This window comes from Mobula hypostoma, chromosome 2, assembly GCF_963921235.1.
Source record: "Mobula hypostoma chromosome 2, sMobHyp1.1, whole genome shotgun sequence".
Lineage (NCBI taxonomy): Eukaryota > Metazoa > Chordata > Chondrichthyes > Myliobatiformes > Myliobatidae > Mobula > Mobula hypostoma.
The window spans coordinates 59,961,125-59,979,223 of NC_086098.1; the positions used below are offsets into that span (position 1 = coordinate 59,961,125).

General features: G+C 40.5%; 1 protein-coding gene across 4 annotated transcripts in view; it reads right to left on the reverse strand.

The window, feature by feature from the left end:
• Positions 1-18,099, reverse strand: part of greb1 (growth regulating estrogen receptor binding 1) — a 304,535-nt gene that overhangs the window by 107,864 nt on the left and 178,572 nt on the right. For 2 of the 4 annotated variants that reach the window (XM_063037506.1, XM_063037517.1), the window contains exons 6-9: positions 4,298-4,480; positions 3,561-3,698; positions 1,778-1,855; positions 1,240-1,365 (exon numbers count right to left, since the gene is read on the reverse strand). In XM_063037506.1, coding sequence (XP_062893576.1) covers positions 1,240-1,365; positions 1,778-1,855; positions 3,561-3,698; positions 4,298-4,480 — 525 coding nt within the window. The remainder of the gene's footprint in view (positions 1-1,239; positions 1,366-1,777; positions 1,856-3,560; positions 3,699-4,297; positions 4,481-18,099) is intronic. The other 2 variants (XM_063037522.1, XM_063037530.1) reach the window with 2 other exon arrangements.

The following is an 18,099-nucleotide window of genomic DNA, read 5'->3' on the forward strand; positions in this document are numbered from 1 at the left end:
GTCATAAAGAAAGCTTTTTGGCACATCGCCCTTCATAAATCAATGTATTCCATATTGGAGTTGGGTTGTTATGTTGAACCTGTATAAGATGTTGGTGAGGCCTAATTTGGAGTATTGTGTGCAGTTTTGGTCACTTACCTACAGGAAAAGTGTAAATAAGGCTGAAAGAGAACAGAGAAAATTTAGGATGTTGCCACGTCTGGAGGACCTGAGCTATAAGGAAAGAATGAATAGCTTAGATTTACAAGGATGTTGCCTGGATTGGGGAGCATGCCTTATGAGAATAGGTTGAGTGAACTCGGCCTTTTCTCCTTGGAGCGACGGAGGATGACAGGTGACGTGATAGAGGTATACAAGATAATGAGAGGCATTGATCTTGTGGATAGTCACAGGCTTTTTCTCAGGGCTGAAATGGCTAGCATGAGAGGGCATAGTTTTAAGGTGCTTGGAGGTAGGTACAGAGGAGATGTCAGGGGTAAGTTTTTTTAAGCAGAGAGTGGTGAGTGCGGGAAAGGGCTGCCAGCAGCGATGGTGGAGGCGGAAACGATAGGGTCTTTTAAGAGACTCCTGGATAGGTACATGGAGCTTAGAAAAATAGAGGGCTATGGGTAACCCTAGGTAGTTCTAAGGTAAGGGTACGTTTGGCACAGCTTTGTGGGCCAAAGGGCCTGTATTGTGCTGTAGGTTTTATTCCTTAGAATATAGAAGATTGAGGGGAGATTTGATAGTGATATATAAAATTACAAGGGGTATAAATAGAGTGAATGAAAGCAGGATTTTTCCACTGAGGTTGACTGGGAGTACAACCAGAGGTCACAGGTTAAAGGTGAAAGGTGAAGTTTAAGGGGAACATGCGGAAAACTTCTTTGCTCAGAGGGCCATGAGAGCGTGGAATGAGTGAGCAGCACAAGTGGTGCAAGCAGGCTTGATTTCAACGTTTAAGCGAAGTTTGGATAGTAGGGGTGTGGAGGGCTATGGTCCCAGTGCAGGTTGATGGGAGAAGGCAGTATAAATAGTTTCAGCATGGACTAAATGAGCTGAAGGGCCTGTTGCTGTGTTTTACTCCTTTCTGAATGTATGACTCTGTTTTTCACTGATTTATAATCGTCTGGAAAACACTATAAACCAATGAATATAAGATACGTATACATCACTTCAAAATGCTAGGTGATAGTAAAGTGAGAAAGTAGAACTTAAAAGCAGAAACTGGATGTTGATAATGTTATTGATATGTCATACCAGCTTTGCTTCCTAAATTCTGAGCAGGTGGATTGCAGTGAATGTAGCTCGCTTCTGCTGCTGAGGGAGAATCTGGTGACCAACCTCTGTGGCGCTTCTTTGGAGGACCTGAATTAACTAAGTTGCCTGAAAAGACACCAACAATAAAGATAATGGCATTTACTTATTGTGTCCATGGCTACCACTGACAAACCCAAAGGGCATGACAAAGATCTTAGCAACAAGCAGTATTTTTCAGAAGACTGCTCAGAATACTTCTGTTGTTATTTTATTTATTATATAAATCTGACTATACAGTACTTCAAAAGTAGTTCATGGGCTCTGAAAACTAGGAATTTGAAGAACTTTATAAATTTGCATCTTTCTTTTTTATGTGTCCCTTGAAAAGAAAGGTGCCTGTGATGTTACTACAGTCCTAAGGTACTAAACAGCAGCAAAAGCCTAGACCTTTATGTTCAAGTATCTAGAGAGAGCTTGAATTAGCTGGCAGACCAGAGCTGAAACCAAAAAGAAGATGTCAATGCCTATGATTACATACCTATTACTGAAGGTCTTGACATAATCAATGCATTTTGGTGCCTGGATGATTCTCTGTTGTTATCAGTTACAGAAATTCCTGTAGCAGCACAAAAAAGAGTCAGATCTGTTGCAAAACCTGTAATTACAATCTTTTCTTGTCAATGGCTTTCCTCATAATAGGGCAAAATTTCAACAAAGAGGAAACAAGGGGGACATTATATTGCCAACAGTTCACGTAATTTTCAAATTGGTATGGTGCCAAAAAAAGTGTTAGTAGTCAATGCTAAAATTAGGAAAAGATTCTTAGGAAAACGGAGAAGCAGCAAGATATGTAACGCGAGAAAATCTGCAGATGCGAGAAATCCAAACAATACACATAAAATAAGGGAGGAACTCAGCAGACCAGGCAGCATCTATGGAAAAGAGTAAACAGCCGATGTTTCAGGCTGAGACATTGACAGTTTACTCTTTTCCATAGATGCTGCCTAGCTTGCTGAAATCCCCCAGTACGTTTGTTAGTAAGATGTACAAGCCTATTTTCATTGCCTTCATTAGCAAAATCTTTTATTCTGGCATCATAAACTTACTCTGGTTTGTGTAAGGCACCAAACTTATTCTGGGTCATCTGTGACAATTATTTGCTTATGGACAGAAGTGTCCAAGCACACAAAGTGCTGTCAAACACTGATTAGACATCACTCTTGCTCCATTTCTAGTTTGATGCTTGGATCCTCATGCAATGGATTCTCATTAATATTTTCCTGTACCTTACATCTATCTCTTGTGCTATTCACAGCTTTCGATCGTTGGCATCACTACCATCCTTTCCGAATGTGAACTCTGGCCCCCCATGATGTCTTAATTTGATCCCTGTCCACTGCTTTCCTCTGACTGAACCTTACTCCACTTCCCTATTCCTTACACTGAACAACTCCAAAGAACAAAACAGAAATTACAAATTTAATATCACAGAAAGTGAAAATATTAGGCAGCAATAAGCTTTGAGAACCCTGCATAATCATGATAAATTAAATTCTGCTACTGCAAAGTACCTGTACAAATTTATATATTTTGGAGCCTCGGGTACATTTAGTCCATTATCAGAATTAGGATGGGTGTGTGGGGGAGGGAGATAAGGCTGATTCAATTCAACTCTGAATTGATGTTAAGAACTCTTTAATAAAATTCATCTGGATTACTCTGACATTATGCTGACTTTCACATCATCCTTTTGTCTCTAAATGACTCTAATAATCAAATTAATTAATGTTAAACTGGTAGGTTTGTCAAAAGCTGGTTTCTCCCTGTCTCCTTAATATTACAATCAATCCATCGAGAAAATTTCTGAAGAGACAGCTTTGAAAAATCACGACTAACGCAACTGCAACTTCCTTATCTATTTGCTGAGACAGAAATCTTCAGATTCTGAAGAGTTGGTCCTGATTCTTGGCAGGTGAGACCCTACATCAAGAAGTAGAAATAATAAATCAGGCTTAATTGTTTTACTTCTTTTATTCACATTAGTTTAAAAGCAGAATCAATGGACAGAACCGTGAGTACGGGCACATCTGAGAGGGTAGAGGTCAACTACTTCTAACTATCTAACCTACTTATCTTTGCATGAACTCCGTCAGAAGAGAGTAACTGGCAGGTTGAATGGAGCATGAATATCTCTGAAGAGTTCAAGCCGTGTTAGAATTCATCCTGCTGCCTCCTCTCGTTGCACTTAACAGATTTTCAGATTTAAATTATTCAAAAACACACCAAAATAATGCCACTAAAGGAATAAAACATAACGACACCTGCTTGCTGAAGTCCAGTTGATGTTCCAGCAATGCTTTCCGCTGACGACACTGTAGTGGACGAGGCCGGACTCTCAGGAGGTTGTGAGGGAACACTAGAGGTGGAACTAGAGCCTGATTGTTGTATCCTGCCCTCTGCTAAAATTAAAAGTCTACTCTTATCAACACAGCTACTTTGAATCCGTAGTCTTACAGGTTTTGCATTAGATACACTAGGAAATATTACTAGTTCAAAAGCATCCACAAAGACTTGCAATATATTCTGAACTCAATATAGAAAAGTTTCCCTGAAAGTGAGCCAAAACTGACAGTGAGCCATAACAGAAGACGATTGGACGGGGTGATGAAAAGAAAGGAATCATGGATGTAATTCCAAACACAGCGCTCACAATTGTTGAAGGCACAGCCACCATTAATGGTACAAACAGAAAAAAACTGGAAAAGCACAACAGAAAGGAAAAGATATCCTAGGATGTAGAGATGGAGAAGGCCTCCGAAATTGAGAATGCTAAACATAACAATGAGCCTTTGAGATTGGGGATTTCAGCACCTTATTTCTTCCTTTCAAAAGGTGAAATACATCTGTAAAAACATTACTAATAATGGAGCTATTTCAAGTTCTGTCCCTATGTTTTTCATTAAATCTCACCCAATGAATTCTGAGCAAAATCTGCCAGGCACTGATGATCCTCAACTACATATATACAGTAAACAAAAATTCATTATCCAGTTCTCACCTGTGCCCTTCCAGCAAATTAACGGCCCTTTAGTCAGTGTGCCCTGTGCATTCTTAACCAGGTAGCATTTCAGGTACTTTTGTTTCTTAGGCTGAGTGATCAATTTTAAGTTGATATGATTGGAAAATTCTGTGAAGTACCGAAATCCTTTCTCGCCACAGCCAACACAATTTCCAGAGAAACCTAGAGAAATATTGAGCAGAAATAATGAGTTGTTGCATAATTTAAATAAGTACATTTGCAATACAGACTTGCAATTTGTCAGAGAGAAGATTTTTTTTAACCCTGAGTCTGAACTGCATTGTTAAAACTCAAAGGACAGAAAACTTCAGTTTCACAAGTTCATAAATAGAAACACAGCCTTGATGTGTTCAAGGTTCATGTAAGACCTGCTGTGGAAAACAAAATAGTCTGATATAGCTGTAAATTGCAAAGCTTAAGACGGCAACTATCTTCCTGGTACTTAAGAAAATCAAGGTAAAGTGTCTTAATGACCACTGTCAAGTGGCTCTGACATCAGTCAGCGTGAAGTGCTTCAAGAAGCATGCATTAACTCCAGCCTCTCATAACACCTTGACACAAAACAGCTCTATGACAGGCACCATCTTGGACAGACACTCTTCATTTATCTCTGGAGCAATGGGACAGTAAAGACATCTACACTCTTCAGAAGTTACCTAATAAAGTGGCCACTGAGTGTACGTTCATGGTCTTCTGCTGCTGTACGCCATCCACTTCGAGGTTCGATGTGTTGTGCATTCAGAGGTGCTCTAATGTACATTATTGATGCAATGTGTGGTTAGTTATGTTACTATCACCTACCTGTCAGCTTGAACTAGTCTGGCCATTCTCCTATCACCTTGCTCATTAAAAAGACATTTTCGACCACAGACCTGATGCTCACCTATTTTTCTTTCTCGTATCATTCTATGTAAACTCTAGGGACTGTTGTGCGTCAATATTCCAAGAGATTGGCAGCTTTAAGATCCTAAAACTACCCCACCTGGTATCAATTATTCCATGGTCAAAGTCACTTAGATCACATTTCTTTTCCTGTTCTGATGTTAGATCTGAATAACAACTGAACCTTTTGACCATGTCTGCATGCTTTTGTGCATTGGGTTGCTGCACGTGATCAACTGATTAGACATTTGCATTAATGAGCAGTTTGTACAGGGGTAACTAATATGGAAGCCACTGAGTGTATGTTAGTCTATTGTTTACTGCCTACTGCTCTGCCTCAATACTATAACTCTAAGCAAATCTGGATGAGGAACTAGAGGGATGGGTTAGTAAATCTGCTGATGACACAAAGGTTGGGGGTGTTGTGGATAGTGTGGAGAGCTGTCAGAGGTTACAGAGGGACATCGATAGGATGCAAAACTGGGCTGAGAAGTGGCAGATGGAGTTCAACCCAGATAAGTGTGAGGTGGTTCATTTTGGTAGGTCAAATATGATGGGAGAATATAGTATTAATGGTAAGACTCTTGGCAGTGTGGAGGATCAAAGAGATCTTGGGGTCCGTGTCCATATGACATTCAAAGCTGCTGCGCAGGTTGATTCTGTGGTTAAGAAGGCATATGATGCATTGGCCTTCATCAAGCATGGGATTGAGTTTAAGAACCGAGAGGTAATGTTACAGCTACACAGGACCCTGGTCAGACCTCACTTGGAGAACTGTGCTCAGTTCTGGTCACCTCACTACAAGAAGGATGTAGAAACTATAGAAAGGGTGCAGAGGAGACTTACAAGGATGTTGCCTGGATTGGGGTGCATGCCTAATGAGAATAGGTTGAGGGAACTTGGCCTTTTCTCCTTGGAGCGACGGAGGATGAGAGGTGACCTGATAGAGGTGTATAAGATGATGAGAGGCATTGATCATGTGGATAAACAGAAGCTTTTTCCCAGGGCTGAAATGACTAACACGAGAGGGCACAGTTTTAAGGTGCTTGGAAGCAGGTACAGAGATGTCAGGGTTAAGTGTTTTACGCAGAGAATGGGCTGCTGGCGACGGTGATGGAAGCGGATACAATAGGGTCTTTTAAGAAACTCCTGGATAGGTACATGGAGCTCAGAAAAATAGAGGGCTATGAGTAACCCTAGGTAATTTCTAGAGCAAGTACGTGTTCGGCACAGCGTTGTGGGCCAAAGGGCCTGAATTGTGCTGTAGGTTTTCTATGTTTCTAAACCCATCTGCAAACTTCAAAACCTGGGATTGAACATCTCCCTTTGTAACTTGCTGATCAACAGACCACCATCAGTGTGGAAAGGCAGTAACACCTCCACCATGTTCATTCTCAACACTGCTGCTTCACAGGGCTGTGCCCCATGACTGCAAGAAACTGTCATGGACCAAGGAGCTCCCATACCAAGCCATGATGCATCTGGATAGGACACAGGTGAATACATCAAGGAAACCAGCCTTCTCTCCATGGTCTACATTTCTCCCTGCCTCGCTAAAGCAGCCAGTATAATCAAAGGTCCCACTCACCCCAAGACATTCTCTCTTCTTTCCCACACTAGTGACAGAATATACAACAGCCTGACAGCATGTACCACCAGACTCAAGGACAGCTTCCATCCCACTGTTACTACTGAATGACCCCCTTGATCTTGCAATCTACCATGGTGTGACTTTGCTCCTTTCTGTCTACCTGCACTACATTCTGTTATTGTTTTACCTTATACTACCTCAATTTTAATTAATTGATCTGTATGGACAGTGTGCAAGACAAGTTTTCCCCTGTATCTTGGTATACATGACAATAATAAATTAATTCACCAATCTTATGTGGAAAACGTTGTCTGTGTTTATCAGGTGAGGGCTTGAATTTTCATTTTTGGTTACAATCTCAGACAACTCCAAACATTTTATCGTGACCCAAATATCATCATGACGTTTAATCAAGCACCAGAAAAGCAGTCTTACTTTTCCAGTTTCCTTCCTGACACTTTTAGAAACAGGTCAAGTCACCCAAAGTTACTCCAATATTGTGCCAGTATTAGTGCCAGGTAAGAAACACCACTGTTAAGTACTTCAGCCACGATGATGCATCAAGTAAATCTATTCCTTGTAGAGGATTCCCAGAATTAACATGCATACTTGACTAATGCCACTTCTACATCATAAGTACACTGAAACTACATTTCTGCAGAGAAGAATGAAATTGTCACAGTTCTTCCAAACAGCAACAGACTATTTTTAACTCAAGTTGACATCAATAATATTTATTATCCATCAGAACTTTCTTCTTTATGCTTAAAACTGCTACACATGAGGCTACTTAACAAGATAAGAGCCCATGGAATTACAGGAAAGTTACATATGTGGATAGAGCGTTGGCTGATTGGCAGGAAACAGAGAGTGGGAATACAGGGATCCTATTCTGGTTGGCTGCCGGTTACCAGTGGTGTTCCACAGGGATCAGTGATGGGGCCGCTTCTTTTTACATTGTACATCAACGATTTGGATTATGGAATAGATGGCTTTGTGGCTAAGTTTGCTGACGATACGAAGATAGGTGGAGGGCCCTGTAGTGCTGAGGAAACGGAGAGTCTGCAAAGAGACTTGGATAGATTGGAACAATGGCAGAGAAGTGGCAAATGAAGTACAATGTTGGAAAGTGTATGGTTATGCACTTTGGCAGAAAAAATAAACGGGCAGACTATTATTTAAATGGGGAAAGAATTCAAAGTTCTGAGATGCAACGGGACTTGGGAGTCCTCATACAGGATACGCTTAAGGTTAACCTCCAGGTTGAGTCGGTAGTGAAGAAGGCGAATGCAATGTTGGCATTCATTTCTCGAGGAATAGAGTATAGGAGCAGGGATGTGATGTTGAGGCTCCATAAGGCGCTGGTGAGACCTCACTTGGAGTACTGTGGGCAGTTTTGGTCTCCTTATTTAAGAAAGGATGTGCTGACGATGGAGGGGGTACAGAGAAGATTCACTAGAATGATTCCGGGAATGAGAGTGTTAACATATGAGGAACGATTGTCCGCTCTTGGACTGTATTCCTTGGAGTTTAGAAGAATGAGGGGAGACTTCATAGAAACATTTCAAATGTTAAAAGGCATGGACAGAGTGGATGTGGCAAAGTTGTTTCCCATGATGGGGGAGTCTAGTACGAGAAGGCATGACTTAAGGATTGAAGGGCGCCCATTCAGAACGGAAATGCGAAGAAATTTTTTTAATCAGAGGGTGGTGAATCTATGGAATTTGTTGCCACAGGCAGCAGTGGAGGCCAAGTCATTGGGTGTATTTAAGACAGAGATTGATAGGTATCTGAGTAGCCAGGGCATCAAAGGTTATGGTGAGAAGGCGGGGGAGTGGGACTAAATAGGAGAAAATGGATCAGCTCATGATAAAATGGCGGAGCAGACTCAATGGGTTGAATGGCCTACTTCTGCTCCTTTGTCTTATGGTCTTATGGTCTAATTCTACCCACTTTAAAAGGCATACTTAGCATTTAGGAATACTTTTACTTAAAATACAAAAAAAAAATCAAGTATTAACATAATTAGTTAAATAAATTAGGCAATCAGAAACAAGCTTTCAAATGTTGTACAAAATCTATATCCACCCATGGAAAGCATGACTCAGGTACTGAGAGCAGGGTTGTGCAAGGTCACGGTAAAGGAAAATTAGATTCTGCTGTCAACATCTTGCTCAGGGAATTAACAATAAAACCATAAACACTTAGAGCAGGAATCAGACATTTAATCGGTGACATCTGTGCTAAATCTCAGCAAGAGCAATCAAAACCAAACCCTAATGGCCATACTCTTCTGCTTGCTCAAATATTTACTCATTTTTATCTGAGTGTGTTTTAGTTTCTGCCTCAACTCTTCCTAATACAGAGCATTATATTTTCTGCAAGCATTTTCCTTCTCCTCTCATTGAGAGAAAATCTCTCTCCTTAAACTCATTGTTAATGTTTGTTGTAATTTATGGGATGCTGCTTACCAGCAAGGTCAGCATTTATCAACAATTATCATGTCCTTAATGAAGTTGTGTTGAACCACCATCTTGAACTGTTGCAGTCTTTCTAGTGAAAGCATTCCCACTGTTGGGTAAGTAGTTCCATAGTTCAGATCCCACGATGAAGGTACAGAGACTATAGCTCCTCGTCAAGGTGATAAGCATATTGGAGGGAATATGCAAGTGAAGCTCCATTGAGTCTAATGGCCTTGTCTTTCCTGGTAGTAGAGAATGCAGGTTGGGAATTGTCATTGGAGTACATAAAACATGGGAATACGATTTTGTAGGTAGTTCAACTCTGCAGAGTCAATGTCACTGAATGCGAAGAGCGTTTGGTTCAAAATTCTCTTGTTTCAAATAGTCACAGCCTGGCATTTGTGTTGTCTATTTGCTATTTACCACTTATCAGCCAATCACCGAATATTGTCAGGATCTTGCTGCACGAAGGAATGGGCTGCCACAGTTCCTGAGGAAATGGAACTTACTGCAGTATATTCATCATCAAACATCCCCACTTCGGAAATTAGCATTTTAGCAAAGTCATTCAGAAGGCAGCTGAAGATGGTTGAACCTAAACATGACCTGTGGAACACATCCAGCAATGGTCAAACATTAAGGATAACTCCAGAAATAGAACTTCCCGATTCCTATTGACTTCAGTCGTGTCAGTTTAAGATGCCATACCCTATTAAATGTTCCCTTGACTTCAGAGAACTCATTCTTATGACAGTTAGCCTTTTTGTTGATTTTTTTGAGCAAGGCTATAAAGGGGAATTTAATTGTGCTGACAAAATCCAAACTGTGTGCCACGACCAGGAGGTATCCCACTCCTGACATGCAGTACAGGCAAGGAATCGGATATAGTTAACTGGACGAGATTTTTTTTTTGCAGCTGGAGCATACTGGAACAAATTTTCACATTGTTGAGTAAATGCTACTGAAGTAAAAAATACTAAATCTGCTTGACTGGAGCTGTGGCGAGTTCTGGCACACAAACTTTCAGCTTTAATTGCTGGAATACAAGCATATGCAGGAAGAATGGCAAACAAGAAAAAATCTGCAGATGCTGGAAATCAGAGTAACACACACAAAGTTCTGGAGGAGCTCAGCAAGCCAGGCAACATCTATGGAAAAAGTACAGTCAACTTTTCAGGCCGAAACCCTTTGGCAGGACTAGAGGGAAAATGGCTGAGGTTAGATTTAAAAGGTGAGGGGAGGGGAGAAAGAAACACCAGGTGATAGGTGAAATGTGGAGGGGAAGGGATGAAGTAAAAAGCTGGGAAGTTGATTGGCGAAAGAGACAGAAGGACATGAAAGAAAGAAAAAGAAAAAGTGGGGAGAAGCACCCGAGGGAGGCGATGAGCAGGCAAGGAGATAAGGTGGGAGAGGGAAGGGGGATGGTAAATAGTGAGGGAGGGCATTACTGGAAGTTTAAGAAATCAATGTTCATGCTGTTTTTACATGGTTTCACTGGAATCTACTGAATGTTGAAAGGACTAGAGAGAGTGGATGTGGAAAGGATGTTTCCTATGGTGGGGGTATCCAGCACAAGAGGGCACAGATTCAAATTTGAGGGGCAACAGTTTAGAACAGAGGCAAGGAGAAATTTTTTTAGCCAGAGAGTAGTGAATCTGTAGAATTCTGCCATAGATTTCAGTGGACGCCAAGTCCATGGGTATATTTAAGGCGGAAGTTGATTGTTTCCAGATCGGTCAGGGCATCAAAGGATATGGTGAGAAGGCAGGTGTATGGGGTTGAGTGGGATCTGGGATCAGCCATGATGGAGTGGTGGAGCAGACTCAATGGGCTGAATGGCCTATTTCTGCTCCTATGTCTTATGGTCTTATGGAATCACCGGAGCTGAACATGCTGAAGTGAACACAAGCAGCAGCTGGTTGATATAAGCGGGGCCTACCCAAATCTTCATACTCAATTCATAAATACAAGCTTAGCCAGTCTTAAATGCAATTGCCAAGAAATTTGATCAGCTGAGAAATGCAGACACAGTAAGTTTCAGACACACTCCTTCAGCCTCCTATGGACACAATTCCATGACAATGCAACTGGCTTCCCATGGGAAAATTTAAAAATGGTTGGAAAGGATCCAGTGGGTGCTTTCAGGTTCTCCAATGCCCAGCTACAGGACTTAATCGAGACAATGCACAGGAAAAAACATTCTGTTTACTAAGGAGATACAATGCCAAAAAAAGTCTTCACACCGCCCCACCCCTGAAAATTTTCATGTCTTAATGTTTTACAACATTCAATCACAGTGGTTTTAATTTGGCTTTTTCTTGACGCTGATCAACAGAAAAAGTCTCTTTTGTGTCCAAATGAAAACGGATCTCTACCATGTGATCTAAATCAATTACAAATATAAAACACAAAATAATTGAATACGTAAGTATTCACCCCCTTCAAGTCAGTATTTAGCAGCTAAATGAAGCAAAAACAACAAGCATTGAAGCCTACGTCATCAAGAACCAACTAAGATGGAGCAGTCATGTTGTTCGGATGAAAGACGAACGTCTGCCAAAACAAATCTTCTACTCCCAGCTTAAAGAAGGCAAACGTAAAAGAGGCGGACAACAGAAGAGATTCAAAGACATCTTAATAGCCAACATGAAGAAATGTAACATCGACATCAACAATTGGGAAACCAATGCCAAGGACAGGAAACTCCGGCAAGCCATCATCCGAGAAGGAACAGCAACTTTCGAAGCCAACAGATGTGCAGAATTAGAAGAAAAGAGAAGAAAATGGAAAGAGAGGCAGCAACAACCAAAGCCCGATCTGCCATCTGGAACTACCTGTCCTGAATGCGGAAGAACTTTCAAAGCCAAGGTTGGTCCCATAGGCCACTTGAGAGCCCATAAGTAGATGAACAGAATGAAGACCATCATCCTCGACCTCGAGGGATAGTCACGATGACGAGTAGATGCACCTTTGGCAGCAATTACAGCCTTGAGTCTGTGTGGATAGGTCTCTTATCAGCTCTGCACTTCTGGTCACTGCAAATTTTCCCCATTCTTCTTCCCAAAACTGCTCAAGCTCTGTCAGATTGCATGGGGAATGTGAGGGAACAGCCCCTTTCAACACCAGCCACAAATTCACAATTGGATTGAGCTATGGACTCTGACTTGGCCACTCCAGGACATTAACTTTGCGTCTTTAAGTCATTCCTGCACAGCTTTGGCTTTATGTTTAGGGTCATGGTCTTGCTGGAAAACAAATCTCCTCCCAAGTCGCAGTCCTCTTGCATCTGCATCAGGTCTTCCTCCAAGATTTCCCTGTATTTTGCTGCATTCATTTTACTTCACAAGCCTTACAGGGCCTGCTGCAGTAAAGCATCCCCACAGTATGATGCAGCTACCACCATGCTTCACAGTAGCGGTGGTGTGTTTTTTATGATGTGCGGTGTATGGCTTATGCCAAACATAGCATTTAGTCTGATAGTCAAAAAGCTCAGTGTTTCTAGTATCCAGCACACTCACACGTTCTTTTTATCACACAGTGTAAATAAGCTGGCCAAAAGTTTGCTTTTGTGGCAGTCAGGGCCACGTTCATTTGAGTAAATGTCATACTCATGACCGAATGTGGTCAACACAGAACTTTGACCCAATCTGTTAATTACACACCAACTGCAGGTTATTCTGCTCTGACAGGATCATTTCTCAAGTATGTCACTAACATGCTCATTTTTCACATTTAAAAACATTGTACACAACTTTCAGCTACAGACTGTCACCTGAGGTGGGAGCATCAACATTTATATTTGTCCCCATGGAAGAAAATTCACAATATTACAATGGATATACCCTCAATGGCCACTTTATTTACCTGCTGTACCAAATAAAGTGGCCAAAGATTGTATATTTGCGGTCTTCTGCTGCTGTAGCCCATCCACTTCATGATTGAATGTGTTGTGCATTCAGAGATGCTCTTCTGCACACCACAGTTGTAACATGCGGTTGCTTAGGTTACAGTCACCTTGAACCAGTCTGGCCATTGAGCTCTGACCACTCTCATTAATAAGAAGTTTTCGCTCACAGAACTGCTGCTGAATGGATGTTTTTTGTTTCTCGCACCATTCTCTGTAAATTCCACAGACCTGTGTGAAAATCCCAGGAGTTCAGCAGAATGGCATTGACAATCATTCCAAGTTCAAAGATACTTAGATTTCGTTTCTTCCCCTATTCTGATGTTTGAGCCAAACAACAACTGAATTTCTTGATCATGTCTGCATGGTCTTATGCACTGAGTTGTTGCCACGATTGGCTGATTTGCTATTTCCATTAATAAATCCAGGTGTATTTAAAGTGGCCACTAAGTGCAAATCCAGCTGTCAAAGAGTTACCTTTGCGTGACCCTTTTACAATTTAAGCTGCTCTTTAGCATGTCTTGGCATATGTTGATTTATCAGCCTATTTGCTTATATATTATGTACAACTCTGACCCCTTGGCTACGACTGGTAGCACAAAAGGAAGGCATTTAAATATTTTCCCTATTCATTTCTGTCTTTGGGATTTTTCCAACATAACACTTAAAGCACTCAAGATTTTAAATTATATCATTTGTAGTGAATTTCTGAACAGTCAAACTTAAATTCCAGAAGATTCGCAAACTGCCTGCACAGAATTCTACATCAATTATTCATTTGTACTTGTTAGGATTTAACAAGCAACATTCCACAAGTAGGATTCCACAATTTCCAGAAAGATTTTATTTATTTAGCTCCTTGTATGAAAAAATCAGAATTAGAAATGAGTTTATTATCACTGTCTTATATGTAGTGTTGATGTGTGGCAACAGTAAAGAATAAAGACATAAAAATTACTAAAAATTACAAAATAATTAAGTGGTGCAAAAAATAATGAAGTAGTGTTCATCGACCATTCAAAGGTCTGATGGCAGAGGAGAAGCTGTTTCTAATTCGTTCAGTGTGGGTCTTCAAGCTCGTGCACCTCCTCCTGAAGGTAGTAACAAGAAGAAAGCATGTCTTGCACATTGAGGGTCCTTAGAGATGGATGCCACCTTCTTGAGGCACTGCCTCTTGGCAATATCCTCAACGGTGGGGAGTATTTGCCCATGACACAACCTGATAAGTCTACAACCTTGAGAAACCTCTTGCGATCCTGTTCATTGCAGCCTCCAGGCAAACCTGACAGAATGCTCTCCACTGTACACTTTTCAAAATTTCAGGATATTCTAAAACACTTTATAATCAACGTAGGGCCTACAGCAACTAATATGTAATGCACAGCAAGCTCCCACAAACGACGAGACTGACCGGTCTAATGTGTTTAAATTACATTGACTGAACAACAAATACAGGAGTCAAGATTGTAGGTTTTGAAACACACATTTCATATTGGAACACTTATTAATTGCCTCAACAAATAAATTTGTTAACAGTTCTTTCAATCTAGTCTGTGTATGACACTTTAGATATATTCATATCCTCCATGATTACAAATTTCCTAAAACACTGTCACATTAATAGCTCATATACATGGTCAACTCCTTAACAGCTTTGCACGAACAATTTGTTTTTCAACCTTGTGTTCCGATGTTTGAAGCTATCCACTTAAAAGAAGCCATATAAATAACAAATATTCTCCCACTCTTCTGTTTTGCAAAGATCCTTGGAATTGTAAAACAGTACACATAAACCTATCCTACCATATTGCAATCTCTTACTTGTTATGTCCGTAAAACAAAGCTAACTGGAGAGGTCAAAGATGAACATAATACATAAACAACTGAGCTGACGCATCAACATACTCAAGACAAACTTAAACTGTAAAATGGCCAGGAAAACTGTAAGCAAGTGACTCTCTATAAACTGAATATATATCCATTGTAATATCTAATAAGCTTTCATTATGTTTAAGAGGCACATATTTTCAATGTGTCTGTAAAAGTTTGATATTGTGGTGTTCGCAGAGCTTGACAATTAGCTTGCAGATGTTTCATCACCAGTTGAGGTGACATCCTAAGTCAGCGGTCCCCAACCACCAGGCCGCGGACCGGTACCGGGCGCAAAGCATGTGCTACCGGGCCGTGAGGAAACGATATGAGTCAGCTGCACCTTTCCTCATTCCCTGTCACGCACTGTTGAACTTGAACATAGGGTTGCCAACTGTCCCGTATTTGCCGGGACATCCCATATATTGGGCTAAATTGGTTTGTCCCATACAGGACTGCCCTTGTCCCGTATTTCCCCCGCTAAGGTAGAGCGTTCCTATGAAACCTTTCGTGCCCAAATGGCATGAAGCGAAGAAGCAATTACCATTAATTTATATGGGAAAAATTTTTGAGCATTCCCAGCCCCAAAAAATAACCTAACAAATCATACCAAATAACACATAAAACCTAAAATGACACTAACATATAGTAAAAGCAGGAATGATATGATAAATACCCGGCCTATATAAAGTAGAAATAATGTATGTACAGTATAGTCGGGAAGATGAAGGCAAAACCGATTTCTGGGATTGGCACGTACGCGCATGCGCACATCATATGCACACATCACGCATGCACACACAGGTGCCCGTGGAAGGCTTCAAGGTCATGGTAGTCTTTTCCAGGGTAAAGTGTCCCGGGATTTGACTGCTACTTTTGTCCCTTATTTGGGAGTGAGAAAGTTGGCAACCCTAACTGTAAAAGACATGTTGAGGTGAGTTTAACCCTACTTGAGCACCCTCCCACCCCCCGGTCGGCCGGTCCGCAAGAATATTGTCAATATTAAACCGGTCCGCGGTGCAAAAAATATACTAAAAAATAAACAAGCAAACCAATTTAACAGAACTTTCTATTTTCAATGATTTGTTAAATTTGTTGGGGACCCCTGTCCTAAGTGCACAGTTGTTTGTTTTTCTCTCTGGGAGTGCTCACATTTATATAGGCCCCTGTTTGCATGCCTCAATTCTGATCAGCTTCCACTTCAGTTTACCTTTGAATTCTATTGGCTTGCGTTTCTTTGGCTCATAGGTGTTCGTAGATGGTGTCTATTTTGATAAGTTTGTTTATGGAGTTATGAGAAGGGAACCATGCTTCTAATAATTCTCATCCCTGTTTCACATTTGCCTGCACCAGAATATCCACAATGTCCCAGTTAAAGTGGTTTTCATGGTCCCAGATCAACGACAGTGGATCATGTCTCCATGCTGCCAGTTTGTGTTCCCGTAATTTGAGAGTTTATGTCCTGTCTAACCAACGTACTTTTGTTGCAGCCTCCACAGTTTGTGTTCCCATAAGTTGAGAGTTTATGTCCTGTCTAGCTGATGTAGTTCTTGCTGCAGTCTCCACAGTATCCACTGTAAAAGTACTGTGGAATGTGAGCACTGAGACTACTCTGCAGTCTTGGCCAAGTTTGAGTGATGTGTATTGTATGTCAAGATTTTTTTTATCTTACTTCGATACCATAATTCCTTCAAAGTGCCATCTGTGAACTGGTTTGATTCAGTCTGAGCAGAATGTAAATATTTATAAAACACTTAAAGTAAAATAAACACTGTACAGTGGATATAATTTCACTTTAACTTCCAAACTGTTACTTTACTTTCAATTTTAAGTTTGTCATAGAGTACTACAGCACAAAAACAGGCCCTATGACCCATACAGTCCGTGCTGATCTTTTCTTTGCTTTGTCCCATTTACCCAGACCCAGGCTATTTCTCTCCGTAATCAAGGCATCAACTTAAGAACCTGCAATTTGGAGCAGTGGACTCTGATTTTAACTGTGGCTTAGTTTCTGCTAGATGAATGTAAAATCCATGTTTTATTTAAATTTCACCAGCCAGCTTCTTACACTTTCCAGGTAATAAATCACTGGGTGTCCGGAGATACTCTGCCAAGACTGACAGGGGCTAATGCCAGATTGTCCTGGTTTTGTGTCAAGATTAGTTTGTAGGAGAGGTGCTTAAAGCCTACCTGATGAAGAAAGTGTCATTTTGAACTTTTATTAGATTACTTTGTGGGGAAATTTAACAGAACTTACTCTTTTCAATGATTTGTTAAAATTGTAGTTGGATTTCAATTACATTAATGGGCAGTTCTAAAATAGAAACTGAGATAGAAAATGCTAGAAATGCTCTGCAGTTCAGTCAGCAGCTGTAGAAAGAGTAACAGTTAATATTTCAGCTCAGAAACCCTTCAGGTCTCAGACCTGCAATGTTAATTGGTTCTCTTACCATAGATGCTGCCTGGTTTTTGAGTGATTCTAGCATTTGCTTTATTTCAGACTTACAGCATTTGCTGTCTTGCAGCTTTTTTTTTCGTTATTCATCTTTAAAAATTATGACTGTCATTGCTTGCTCAGAAGAAATGGTGAAAATCAAGAACTGTGAGCTGCAGGTAATCTGGGACATGCAAGCAAACAAAGTGATTTAAATTCCTAACGCCACACAGGACTAGAATTGGGTAACACTATTACAGGACTAAAATTGGATTGCTTTACTTCTGAACACCATTATGTGGAAAGATATGTGGCAAAGAAACCAGGTCTTTCAGGAATTTCAGCTAAATATCTGAAGTTTTCACAATTGCTGTCTTCTTATGGAGATTATTGTAAAAATGGGACAATATCAGAATCAGGTTTATTATCACCGGCATGTGACGTGAAATTTGTTAACTTGGCAGCAGCAGTTTAATACAATACATAATCTAGCAGCGAGAGGAGAGAAAAAAATGAATAAAATAAAATATAATAATAAATAAACAAGTAAATCAATTATGTATATTGAATAGATTATTAAAAATGTGCAAAAGAGAAATACTGTATATTAAAAAAAGTGAGTTAGTGTCCAAAGCTTCA